Consider the following 12943-nt stretch of genomic DNA (forward strand, 5'->3'; position numbering starts at 1 on the left):
TATAGAAAAATGGAAAACCAAATCCGACTAAATAAAACCAAACTCACTAGTGTACTGTATTCACACCACCTTTAACATATAAAATGTGAAGTTGGAGTTGGTACACCTCATGGGAAGTAGAACCTTTTTCTAAGTTACAATTTTGTTCATAGGTCCATTTCATAAACCATCATTGCATTTAATAGCATAATTGTACTAATCTTGCTCACAAAATTTTAAATTGAGAATGGTACCTTTTGTATCAAATAGTTTAGAGGTGACCCAATTGACTAAAAACTTGAACACTTACTATAACAGATACTAAATCCTTATAGTAGTGTAATTGGATGGTTTTATTTATATACATACATTGATGAAATCCTTTGGCAAGAAATGTCAGCACCGGTAATCCAGCAAGGGGGAATAGGAGAAAGTAGGAAAAAGCAGAGTTGAAGGCATTCCTAATTCCTTATTCTTTTCTTCTCGTAGTGGTTACCAGAAACTATTAAAAGAAATAAACAACCCTCAACAAAGTAGTGATTGCTTCGATTTCAAACCAGAAGGGGTTCCTTACACCTTAACAACAAAGTAAACAACTAAAACAAAAAGAAGAAACTAGTTTGGTTACAAGCATGAAGCCAGGAGGGGGTTCCTCTATAGAATATAGACCTCAACAACAATCAACAAAAAAGCAACCATCTGGAAGTGAAAGAGGAAGGGAAAAGAAACAAAATAATCCTAAGGAATGGAATTATGCAGGACATAATTCCCATCGCATCCACTTCCCATTCTTAGTACGGCCACCAATCTACACCGCCGGGTTTTTTCACGAGCAATTGATTGTATTCAGGCCGCGATGTCTGCAACCCAATTCAACTCCTTTTTTTTATCAAGTATCCAAATAATGCCATTTTATTTTTTATTTTAATAATTTTAAATGAAAAAAGGATTGGGATTGATTTTGTCATCATATCCCTTTTGGGACAGAAAATTAGTCCATAAAAAATAATCAACTTTCCTAAACATCAAATCTGCAAATTGTTTTGGACCCAAAATTTTGCAATAAATGAGAATTAAAAAAAAAAAGAAAAAGGAAACTTACGAGATCTTTGAAGATGATAAAAGCGATGATGAGGAAGAGTATAAAGAGGATCTCGAACTCGGCCAATCTGACAAATTCGAAGATGTTAGTGACGGCGGCGGTCAGCGTCCACCCTTTCCTGCCTCTGCCGTTATCCCGACTCATACCCACACGCTTGGCCATCCCTTCTCGCTTCTCGTTCTTTTCAAAAACCGTGTTATCTGCAGTACCATTGACCGGAAATGGTGGCAAGGAAAATGATATATAGAGTTCGCAATCGGGTGGGTCGAGTAAGATTTGCCCCGGTTCATTAGAAGATTCAGGGCGCCCTCCTTTTCTGGACTTGGACTTTTTCCAATTTCGCATTTCAACTATTTGGGTTTCAGACAATTGGGTTAAGTGTTTTTGAATTTAAAGTTAAGGGTGAAATTTTATTTAACTTACTGGTAAAAATAACTTTATGTTAATAATCTAGTTTTTTCTTTAACAAAAATTAATTAATTAAGTAATTCCACTCCAACAATAATTTTAAAAAGGAATAATCTCACATTTCTATACTTTGTACTTTGAAAATGTCAAATGTGGTACTTAAACTATCGATGTGTTTTATTATAATATCTAATATTAGTACCGTTATGCTGTATTTGATAGGAGTATTATCTTTCACCATATTTTAGTATATGATTTAGCAATAAATTAATTTCAATTAGTAATTCTTAGCCACTTACATGACTTGTTTTTGGAGAAGAGTTTTTATTTATCTTTGAAAATGTCTTATTTTTTACAAGAGTTTTTATTTATTTTTCTAATTCTAATTTTAAATTTGTACTAACTATTATTTATTTTACGTTTAACTATTGTAATACATATGTAATAAAAATAAGTTTTTTCCTCATGTTATTACATTAGTAACCAAATGAGTCATTAATGAATTGTTAAACCAACCAATGAAAATTTGTCACATAATTTTATTTTTTTTTTGCAAATCATCTTGTCCACATGGATAATACAACATTATGTGAAAAATAAATAAAGTAAAATTTAAATTAAATTAAATTAAATTAAATTTATGGTATTTAATAACCAAGAATTTAAAGTCTATGTATATTGATTTTGATGTGCTCCTATTGTTATTGCAATTAATAGCTGGCATCTATTGTCACAATTTGCAACCTAGTGACAAAATATTGCATTCATATTCCATCAAAATTAGAGTTTGTATACTTGAGAATCTCTAACGTATAAGACCTCTAATATGTGAGCATGTAATGTTTTGCTTTATGAATATAACGTAAAAATCATTTAGTTGCTTTCTAATTATCGATACACGAATGGCTCAAATATATGCACAACATCCTAACAATATATGCAATATCCGGACGCGTACAAACCTGAGCATATATTAAATTCATTATTGCTCGAGCATAGGGAATCTTTTGCATTTCTTTAATCTCAAAATCATTCTTGAGGCATTGATCAAGACTTAACTTATTACTAACAAACAACATGCCATTCACATATAAAATTAAAGATAGAACCTTACTCCCACTAAACTTGCGGTATTTATATTCATTAACTGAATTCATCTCTAAATCGAATGAGATAATCACTTGGTAAATTTAGTAATACCATTAACGAGAGGCTTGCTAAAGCTCATAGATGGATTTCTTTAATTTGCAAACCATTGGCTTTGCATCATCGGACACAAAATTTTCTAGTTGTACCATATAAATCGTTTCATCAATGTCACAATTGAGAAATGCAGTCTTGACATCCATTTAATATAGCTCAATGCAAAAATATGTCGCTCAAGCCATTATAACTCTTTCTCTAGTGGAGCTTCTAAATAACATTCATTCTTGAGGTTATAAAGTTTGTTACTTGATGGGGAGGTTCAATAACATTGTCTTGATCCAAAATTGTTATTTGAACAATATCAGGTACAATAGATTGTTCTTGATCTTTATCAATAGCAATTTGTTATACTATACGTGATAATGACAGTAGGAATGATCGCAAAACAATAAGAAAGAAAAATAAGAAGATGCAGATTTTACGTGGAACACCCTTATCGGGAAAAAATATGGGCAAAGGAGAAATTCACTAGTGTTGAAAAACTACAATACAAGAGTTTTGTGGCTATGTGCAATTTTTAAAGGGTTAAACAACCCGTCTAATAGAAGAAGTATAGTTTTATACTGATTCAACTTGTGTGGCAAGGCCCGTACCTTTCAGGCCCTTGAACCTTCACCCCCACATATCCCCAAATTTGCCTCTCTATTTTATTTCTTTAACAAATGAGTTGCACCTCAAACTTTTCAAACCGAATCAAATGGGATTCGGGTCACACAACTCTAACAATCTCTACCTTGACACTAGTTCTCAACGAACAAGTGCTCCACCTCTTTTACAAAACCCCTTAAAAGGTATTCTTCAATAATGAACATCGACCAAGTCCAAACAATGTTCAAATTTGGCTATAGAAAGTGACTTAGTTATCATATCTGAAGGATTACCATGAGTGCTAACTTTTCTCACAACAATATCACCACGAGCAATAATATCACGCACAAAATGATACCGAACATCAATTTACTTCGTCCTCTCATGAAACATTTAATCATTCGTAAGGAAGATGGCACTCTGACTATCACAAGACACTGTACTGATTTGAAAGTCTTTACTAGTTCACCAAAGAGTCCCTTTAACCAAATAACTTCTTTACAAGCCTTAATAATTGCCATGTACTTAGCTTCAGTAGTAGACAAAGTAAATGTAGTCTGCAAAGTGGCTTTCCAACTAATGGTGCAACCCCCCAATAGTAAATACGTACCCTGTGAAAGACCTTATTTTATCAAGGTCTCTAGTAAAATCAAAATCAACGTGCTCAATGACTCCATCTCTAGTTCTTCCAAACTGTAAGCAAACATCAATAGTATCTCGTAAGTATTTGAAAATCCACTAAATTACTTTCTAGTGTTCCTTACCAGGATTCGCAATGTATATACTAATTGCACTAACTGCATATGATAAATTTAGATGTGAGCAAACCATAGCATACATGAGAGATCCTACTACATTAGAATATGGAACCCGTGACATGTAGTCAATCTCATAATCTGATTGCGGAGACAAGGTTGATAAAAGTCTAATGTGGGCTACTAATGGAGTACAAACAGGCTTAGCACTTTGCATATTGAACTTGTAAAAAACTTTCTCAATGTACCATTTCTGACTTAGGTACAATTTACATATTTTTCTATATCTGAGAATCTCCATCCCAAGTATCTTTTTTACTACTCCCAAATCTTTCATCTCAAATTCTTTACTAAGGGTTTTGACATTTCTTATTTCTTCTTTATCTTTCGCTGCTATCAACATGTCATCAACATAAAGGAGTAGATATACAGATGAACCATCACTACTCTTCTTAAAATAAACACAACATTCAAAATTGCTTCTTTTGAAATCATGAATAGTCATAAATGAATCAAGCTTCTTGTACCACTGACTAGGTGACTGTTTCAGGCTATAAAGAGACTTTTCTTGTAAGCAAACATAATCCTCCTTTCCTGGGACTATAAGCCCTCTAGTTGTTGCATGTAAATGTCTTTCTCAAGTTTTTTATGCAAGAATATTGTCTTTACATCTATTTGCTCAAACTCGAAATTATACATGGCCACAATACCAATCAAGGCTCGAATCGAACAGTGCTTAACAACTAGAGAAAACACACATATGAAGTCTACACATAGAATCTGACTATAACCTTTTGCAACCAGTCTTGTTTTATACCTCAGTTCTTCAACTCCTAGTGTCTCATTTTTCTTATTGAACACTCATTTACAATGAATAACTTTTTTACCTTTAGAAAGTTCCACTAGGTTCCATGTACTATTCTTATGAAGTGATTTCATCTCTTCTTGCATAGAAATCATTCACTTGCCTGAATCTTCACAACTAACTGCCTCAAAATAAGTAGATGACTCTTAATTTACATTTATATCTTCAGCCACATTTAAAGCATAACAAACTAAATCAACCTCAACAAACTTTTGTGAATGTTTAATTTCTCTTCTGGGTCTATTCTTTGCAATAGAATATTATGGTGTTGACTTTGGTGAAGAAAAAACTCTACTCTAAGTTTCTGTACTAACCTGAGAAGTAGAATTTGTTGTAGGTCCTGAATCAATTTGAAGCTCCACCTGCTCCACATGTGTGTTTGATCTCTGTTGATCTTTATTAGAAAATTCTTTAAGAGGTAAGTTATGTAGCATAGTAGTCTCATAAAAAATAACATCTCCGCTAATTAAAACTTTCTTAATTTCAGGACTCCATAACTTATACCCTTTAACACTAGCCTTATATCCAAGAAAACAGACACTTAATAGACCTAGGCTCCAATTTACCATTATCAACATGAGTATACATGAGACACCCAAAAGTCTTCAACTTAGAATCATCAGTAGGAATACCAGACCATACCTCTTGCGGAGTCTTTTTCTTAATAGCAATGGACGGAGACTGATCATTCAGTAAACTGTTGGATCCGGTGCCCTAAGTGTAGTATTTTCGTCAATGCACACTTGTATTTTTTTCCAACAGATTGGTTAATAAGACAAATTCATTGATAAAATTAATATACTTTGTATAATTGTCCTCACATGGTTTTCGTACGTAAAAAAATAAAAGCAAATGTTACTCATTAGTTGTCTATTGTTTAAACTAATATTAAGTGCTATTACGTGGTTAGATCGTAGTACCAAAAACAACTTGTATTAGGAGACAAACCTAAACATGCCATTAGTTTAATCGAAAATGAGCAAACTATGATTAGATCGTAGTACCAAAAAATAACTTGACAAACCTAAAGTCCTTAGTTTAATCGAAAATGAGCAAATCGATTGAAAGACTAATATGTCATCTATCAAGTCCAATTGGGGAGATGTCTTGTCTTGGGTATCGGAGCAGATGATGTGACTGACTGGACTGACAGTACATCAAATAGGACCTAAGCAGAATAGATCCTAAATTCGTTTATGGACTTATTCACTTGTGACATTTATAGTGTGACATACCTAAATCTTGAGTGGATGGTGGGCTATGTATGCGTGACTCATATACTTTGATGTAAGTAAAAGCCTGAGTTAGAATAGATAAGGAACTGAAAGCTAGTGCATTGGGTGTACGACTTCTGTAGTATGTAGTGTTATTCAAAATAATGGAATTCATAACCCAAAACATAAGTAAATGATATCCTCTCATTCTCATTACATGGTTGATGAAAAGTAAACGTGACCATGGGTTGTTCGTCTTTGTAATGGATGTCTTGATCACTATTTGATAATGATTGACTTTTCATGAAAGAAGATTTAATTGTTACCATAAGATAAAATATGATCATATTAAGAGAATAGATATTATCCCAAAGATATCAATGATATCCTATGAAGGTAACACATTAATGACAAGGTCATTGGACGAGCACTGAGTAATTGCTTTCGTAATGGTATGTCGCTGAGGAGAGCTCAATCACAATACTATAGTAGAATGACTTCGTGACTAAATGAATTTATAATTAATAGGCGAAAATCTAGAACTTAATTATAAATCATTTGAGCCTCAACTACATATGTTAAATCAATCCCTCCGCTAGTTCATTGAAACCAAAAATGAATTGAGTGTTTGAATAGAAATAAACAAAAATGAATAGAAAAAGAGAAATGAGAAACATTCGGAAATGATTATGGTTTTCTTCGAAATGGAGAAATAGGATCATTTGGAAATGAATATAGGTTTCCAAAATGAAAATGAAAATGGAAACTTGCAATCCTATATAGGATTAGTTAAAAATGATGGAAGAATGAATTTATGTTTTTGGATTGTTTTAAAGCCCAAAATATGAAAATAAATCATTCGGTTATAGTGAACAAGTAAAATTGTCAAAAATTTTATTAGGGTAAAATTGGGATGAGAAAATTATTTAATATGTAAATATTAAAGTTTATTGTTCAATTCATCCGTTCTGCAATGTCATTTTGCTGTGGAGTACGACTAATTGTCAAGTGTCTCACGATTCCTTTTGATTTGTACAATTCATTAAACTCATTAGAACAAATTTCCAAGCCATTATCTCTGGAAATTTGTTCTAATTGTATCAATACCTGCAATTCTATATGAAACATTATTTTTCATCAAAACAACACCTTTAGAAATTGTTTCATATATTGTAAACCAATCATGGTTGGGACTCATATGAAAAGTGCAACCAGAATCGAGAATCCACTCCTCGCTTACTTTAGAGTTGTCAACAGAAGTAAGTAGGAGTTTACCATCACTGCAGTCTTTTACTACATCAGCTTTAAATTCTTCCAGTTGTTTTCTTTTTTGATTCGCACCCTCCCTTTTGATCTTATTTTGCAACTTATAACACTCAGCCTTAATGTGCCATTTTTTGTAAAAATTATAGGGTTTACTTCTGTTTAAAGATTTCGATCTACCCTTAGCTTTATTGTCAAGATTTTGTTTTTGTGTTCTCCTATGATTATCACTAGTATTTTGTTTTTGTCTCCCACGAATAGTAAGACTCTCTCCTTTAGAGTCAGATCCAGCTACAATATGTTTTATCTTATCATACAAGGCTAAGGAATCATAAACTTCATCCATTGTGAGAGATTTGCGACTATACAAAATTGTATCTTTAAAGGTCGAATAAGAATAGGGCAATGAACAAAGCAGAATTAACCCTAAATCTTCTTTATCATACTAAACCTCAATGGCTTCTAAATCCAAGACAATTTCTTTAAAGATAATTAAGTGTTCTACCAAAGACGTACCTTTTTCCAAATGATGAGAATAAATGTGCTACTTCAAATGCAACTTACTAGTTAAGGTTTTCGACATGCAAGTTGCTCCAGCTTCAACCATAACGTAGCGATTGTCTTCTCGTTCAACACATCTTGTAGAATTTCTTTCGACGGATGCAAATGTAATTGCAATACGGCCTTTCGATCATTACGCCGCTTTTCTTTAAGTGTGTTGAAGGCATTTTATCTAACCATAGTAAGGCATTATCCAAATCTATTTGCGCAAGAATTGCATGTATCTTTACTTGCCACAATGTGAATCTAGTGTTGCGATCCAATAGCGGAATATCATAATTCAATGTCGCCATTATTATGATCAACACAAGCAACCCAAAGGCTCTGATACCATTTTATTATACTATATGTCAATAATGATAATAGGAAAGATTGCAAAACAGTAAGAAATAAAAATAAGAACACGCATATTTTACGTGGAAAACTCTTATCGAGAAAAAGCCATGGGTAGATAATGAGAAATTCGCTAATTTTTAAAAATCACAATACAATAGTTTTGCGGCTGTGCGTAGTTTTTAAAGGGTTAAACAACTTGTCTAATAGAAGAAGTATAGTCCTATACTGATTCAACTTGTTCATATCGCGTGGGCGAAGCCCTCGCAGCCCCGATTGAGTTTAGTGGTGGATAGGGATTCGTGGTGGGCTACGGCCTCAGGCTTCAGCCCTTGGACCTTCGTCCCCATAAATCCCCAAATTTGCCTCTCTATTTTATTTCTTTAACAAGTGAGTTGCATCTCGAGCTTTTCAAATCGAATCAAATAGGATTCGGGTCAGACAACTCTAACACAATTAAATAAATATGTTGAGGAATATTAACATCTTCAAAGACAATGTCTCTAATTCTCTAAAATACTTTATGACATTTCATCTTTAAAAAAAAAGAAGAGAAATTCACATTCTCTAAAATACTTTTATATTAATTTAGAAGATAAAAAACCACAAAACTTGAAGATTTCAAGATGTCGATGGGTTCAAGTATATTTTTGTATCTAATTATATTATTGAATTTTTCTTACTAATCTGATATGGCAAGACTTGGTTTATGATTTTAAGTTTTATACCAGAGTTTTTTTATGGTTGTAACATTTTTAGGTACAACATTTTATAATAATTGAAATATTTGGCAGATTTTTCTATTATACTAAATATTTAAATTAGTTTTATACTATCAAATGAATTAATTTAGCTATTGTACTAATAACAAGAATTAAATAAAGTTAAATTTTAATGGAGATAATAATTTTTTAAGCTTTTATGGCTCTGCAAATTTTTTTTTTGTAGTTGGCATTCAAATAAATAATATTAATATTCGTGTCATGTTTTAAACAGCAAATGCTTAAGTTTTTATACTAAATGGATTTAATATTGAAAAGACTGATTAAAAAGTTATTAAAGTGTTAATATATAATATTAAACATTATATGTGAAAGTTCTGAAAAATATACAAATCCAAAATAGTGAGATCACTGTTCAAAATTCCCTTCGTTAGTGTGCACAGTACAGGCCTTATTGAAGTTGCTGACTATATGATGAAATTTTTTATCTAAAAAAAAAACCTTATTTTGATGAAATTTGCAGAGCCAAAATAGTAATGGTGTAGACTGTATGTATTGGAAGAAGCAAAATTCAAATAATTAAATTATAGGCAGAAAAAAGTGGTTGGTAAAGTAAGCAACCAAATACAAGAAAGTTTACAATTGAAATCAGCAACTTCAAATTGCAAATGCAATCGAGTGAAGAACTTTCGTAGCCGATTGGTGCAGCCTCTATCTTGGCACCAGCATGTTCGTGTTCAGAGAGTCTTTCTAGTTCTATTTTTTCATGCCACTGCCTGCTTCAGCAAAGGCATGCCTCTGGAGTCCTAGGGGACTGTTGTAGTCCTCTTGTCTGCTTTTTGTCCTTGAACTCCATCGATCCGTTGAATCTGCTGAATTGGGCTCCCACGAGGAGGATGAAAACCCCCAATGCTGCTGCCCGCTGGCCGCTATACTATTGCTCCCTGATGATTCTTGTTCCTCCATATCTGCCCCACCACCACCTCTCCTAACTGTCACGTAGTTGTGAAAACTTGGCTCCATCAAATGATCACTTCCAATTACCTCGGATTCAACGAAAGGGTCTCCCGCTTCCGTCATTTTCCTCTCTACAGTCATGTTGTTGTAGGCGTTCTTGTTTGAACCATCTGTTGGGAGACCTTTTCTATCAGAGAATGCACCAGAGAGGTTGGAGCTTGTAGTGGAGTTGAGGTCAGCAACTGCTTCCAAAATGGAGCAGGCCTTGCTCACGCACGCTGGGAGTGAAAACTGAGGAGGATTGTTGTTGTTGTTTTGGTGAAAATTTTGGATGTCTTCAAGCAATAGCGTTGTGTATGACGATGGGATGGGGTTCAACAAAATTTCTGGATTCAGGTCCAGGTCCCGTGACCGCCTTGAGGATCTGCTTCTCGTTAATTGTTGAGGTTTCAGATTGTCAGCTCCGACCTTGGGTGGCTGTGTCTTGACATCTTCAACATTTGTAGCAATGCTGCCAGCTTTATGGTTGCTACCTTGAACACTGGCTTTGTGGTTCATCTCAACATTCGATTTCTGAAAATACAAGTCCTTTTATGTAAGTAATTAAACCAACATCGAGAAACAAACTATTGAAGCAAAATGAAGAGGAAGTACTACCTTGATTCCTCCTTGTCCTTTGTTGGTGGCAGCTGACTGTGGGTATGCAAGTGAGTTGGGATCAATCTCGCTCAATGGGTTTCTTCTATAAGGCGAATGCTCTGCTTTCCTGGAGGAACTGCGACTAAGAGTTGGTTGTTGCTGATTCTCATTGCAGCCTTTGGCATTATTAGTCCTTGCAGGGGACTGAGACCGAGGTGAAGCGGCGCTCCTTGAAACACCTACTACACCCGCCTCTCCCACATTCCTCTTAACAGAGATCCTTTTGATGGCATTAGCAGTAGTCGTGGAAGGTTCTACACCGTTGTTGCTCTTATCCATTGCCAATGAAGAAACGGTTGCCGGAACAGAGACCATCTTTCCGGGCCTGTTACTGGCATTGGCAGCATTATTACCATGGGTGCCGTCAGTGTTCTCTGATCTTCTTCCTGGGGATCGGCTCACTCGTCTTCCACCACCGCTGCCGTTAACTCTTTCTCTGCTCCCGGAGCGTTGTTGCTGCTGGTCTCTTTCTCTGCTCGGAGTCCTCCTCCTTCCTTGAGAAGAAGACCTACTTGATTGCCGGTGGCGAGGGCGGTCGTCTTCACGTAAATTATCATTCCCTTTCTTCCTCGAACCATAATCAGTTGAAGCAGCAGAGCCGATATCATTGTCGTTTTCGCAATCGAAATCGTAACTTCGCTTGGAACCGGAGAACTTCCTGGAAGGCGTTTTCCCCGAGGAGTTGCTTCTGCTAAGCCTTCCACATTGTATCAAAATGGCATCTACTTCCTCTTTAGTGCAGCCGGACGTCCTCACAGCAGCATTGATGTTGCAGACGACGCCTCCTTCGGTGGAGGCAGAGGAAGCGGGCTCGTTTTCGGTTGACTGCGTTGGATTTTGAGGCGGAGGGGAGCGTTTGTCTCTGTCATGGCTCTTTCTGTGTTTTATGACGAATATCTCCTTCTTCACCAAGCTCTCCTCTTGGCTTGCTTTCCCAGACAGTTCTTCTTCAGTTACCTGGTTAACCTTGGGCTCGCTTCCTGTTTTGAGGTTGGTCTCGGCCGCTAATGGTGTTAGTGCAGAAGAAAGAGGAAGCGCGGTCGACTGAGCGTTGTGACGGGGGGAAGAGGCTTTCTTTTTGCTGAAACAGCCACCCATTTGGGATTGGTGAGAGAGAGGAATGGAGAAGTGGGAGATGGGAAACGGTGTGAATAGGTTAGTGAGGGTGGGGTACATTTGTTTTTAAAACGCACAGCTTTTTTTGGTATTTCAAATTTTGAATACATGATCTATCCGTTAAATTTTAAATCCACAGAATCAAAGAGACGTTGGATGACCCGACTGACACACTCCAACTCCTTTTATTATATAATAATATCATTTGGTAGACTTATATATTTGGATTTTCGTTTTATAAAAACCTAATTTTTTTTATTCAAAACAATGAATTTAATGTCAGACATAATTTTAATTATCGGAATGTTACTTGATTTTGTAAGGAAGGAATTAATGGCAAGTTACTTCCTCCTTTTCTGAGTTAAACAATGGGGAATCTTCCCATTTTCAAAATTTTATTTTTTACATTTTCTAACATATTTTTATAGGAAAATAAAATTTGGAAATGTCTATACACGAATATGAATTTCACATTTTATTTAGATGTCGAGATTCAAGAGTTATATACATGAAAATGGGAAGAATGTGTTCCCAAAGGGAGATTTATATAGTTTTTTAAGTCTCGTGGGATAAGTGTGGAGCATGAAAACATCACATGTATATTTTCATACGCAATGGAGACATACTATAGGAAAAGTTATAACTTTTTTTTATAAGAAATCGGAACAGTGATTTCGGGACCACAAATCTGAGGTCGGAAGAAGATTTATTTCAATATTATTTTATGGTATACAGTATGATAGAAATATCGTATGAAAATTTCGTTAAGAAATTTTACCGTTTACATGCCTAACTTGATAAAAAAGGACTAAATTGCATAAAGAGTGAAAATTGAATTCTACTAGTTAAAAGTATTAAATAGCTATGGAATTTAAAATTGGAGGTTCTTATATAGCAAATAGACCATTTGGAGGAGTTAGTGGATAAGTATGATTATTCATCATTGGAAATTGAAGAAAATATTAAGGTTAATTTTGGAAATTAAAGATTTAAAGTAATATTAAATAAAAGAAAAAAATCTATTTTCATAATCTTTCATCAAAAAACATGGAAACCTAGCCATGGAAGCTTGAGTTTTAGCAAGCTTATTTTTGCTCATTTGGGTAAGTATTCTTGTCCCATTTTTAATGATTTTTATGTTTCCGAGATCGTAATAGCTTAATCTAGCTATCTCA

General features: G+C 34.6%; 2 protein-coding genes across 2 annotated transcripts; both read right to left on the bottom strand.

Annotated features, from left to right (window-relative positions):
* Positions 1-504: 504 nt before the first annotated feature.
* On the bottom strand, positions 505-1452 carry LOC107912866 (uncharacterized). The gene is made up of 2 exons (XM_016841220.2): positions 1082-1452; positions 505-839 (listed from the first exon to the last, which is right to left on the bottom strand). The coding sequence occupies exons 1-2, from the start codon at positions 1424-1426 to the stop codon at positions 771-773; spliced, it is 414 nt and encodes a 137-aa protein (XP_016696709.1). The 5' UTR covers positions 1427-1452; the 3' UTR covers positions 505-770.
* An 8097-nt stretch (positions 1453-9549) lies between these two features.
* LOC107912865 (uncharacterized protein At1g65710) lies at positions 9550-11865 on the bottom strand. The gene is made up of 2 exons (XM_016841219.2): positions 10611-11865; positions 9550-10526 (listed from the first exon to the last, which is right to left on the bottom strand). The coding sequence occupies exons 1-2, from the start codon at positions 11826-11828 to the stop codon at positions 9753-9755; spliced, it is 1992 nt and encodes a 663-aa protein (XP_016696708.2). The 5' UTR covers positions 11829-11865; the 3' UTR covers positions 9550-9752.
* Positions 11866-12943: the final 1078 nt, after the last annotated feature.

This window comes from Gossypium hirsutum, chromosome D11, assembly GCF_007990345.1.
Source record: "Gossypium hirsutum isolate 1008001.06 chromosome D11, Gossypium_hirsutum_v2.1, whole genome shotgun sequence".
Taxonomy (NCBI): Eukaryota; Viridiplantae; Streptophyta; class Magnoliopsida; order Malvales; family Malvaceae; genus Gossypium; species Gossypium hirsutum.

What these genes read in the sequence shown, in the direction of transcription:
- LOC107912866 (XM_016841220.2), bottom strand. Translation starts at nt 1,426, where the DNA reads ATGCGAAATTGGAAAAAGTCCAAGTCCAGAAAAGGAGGGCGCCCTGAA. An exon ending in TTATCATCTTCAAAGATCTC is followed by an intron (nt 840 to 1,081) that starts GTAAGTTTCCTT and finishes ATTGGGTTGCAG; the next exon opens with ACATCGCGGCCTGAATACAA.
- LOC107912865 (XM_016841219.2), bottom strand. Translation starts at nt 11,828, where the DNA reads ATGTACCCCACCCTCACTAACCTATTCACACCGTTTCCCATCTCCCAC. An exon ending in AAGGACAAGGAGGAATCAAG is followed by an intron (nt 10,527 to 10,610) that starts GTAGTACTTCCT and finishes TTGTATTTTCAG; the next exon opens with AAATCGAATGTTGAGATGAA.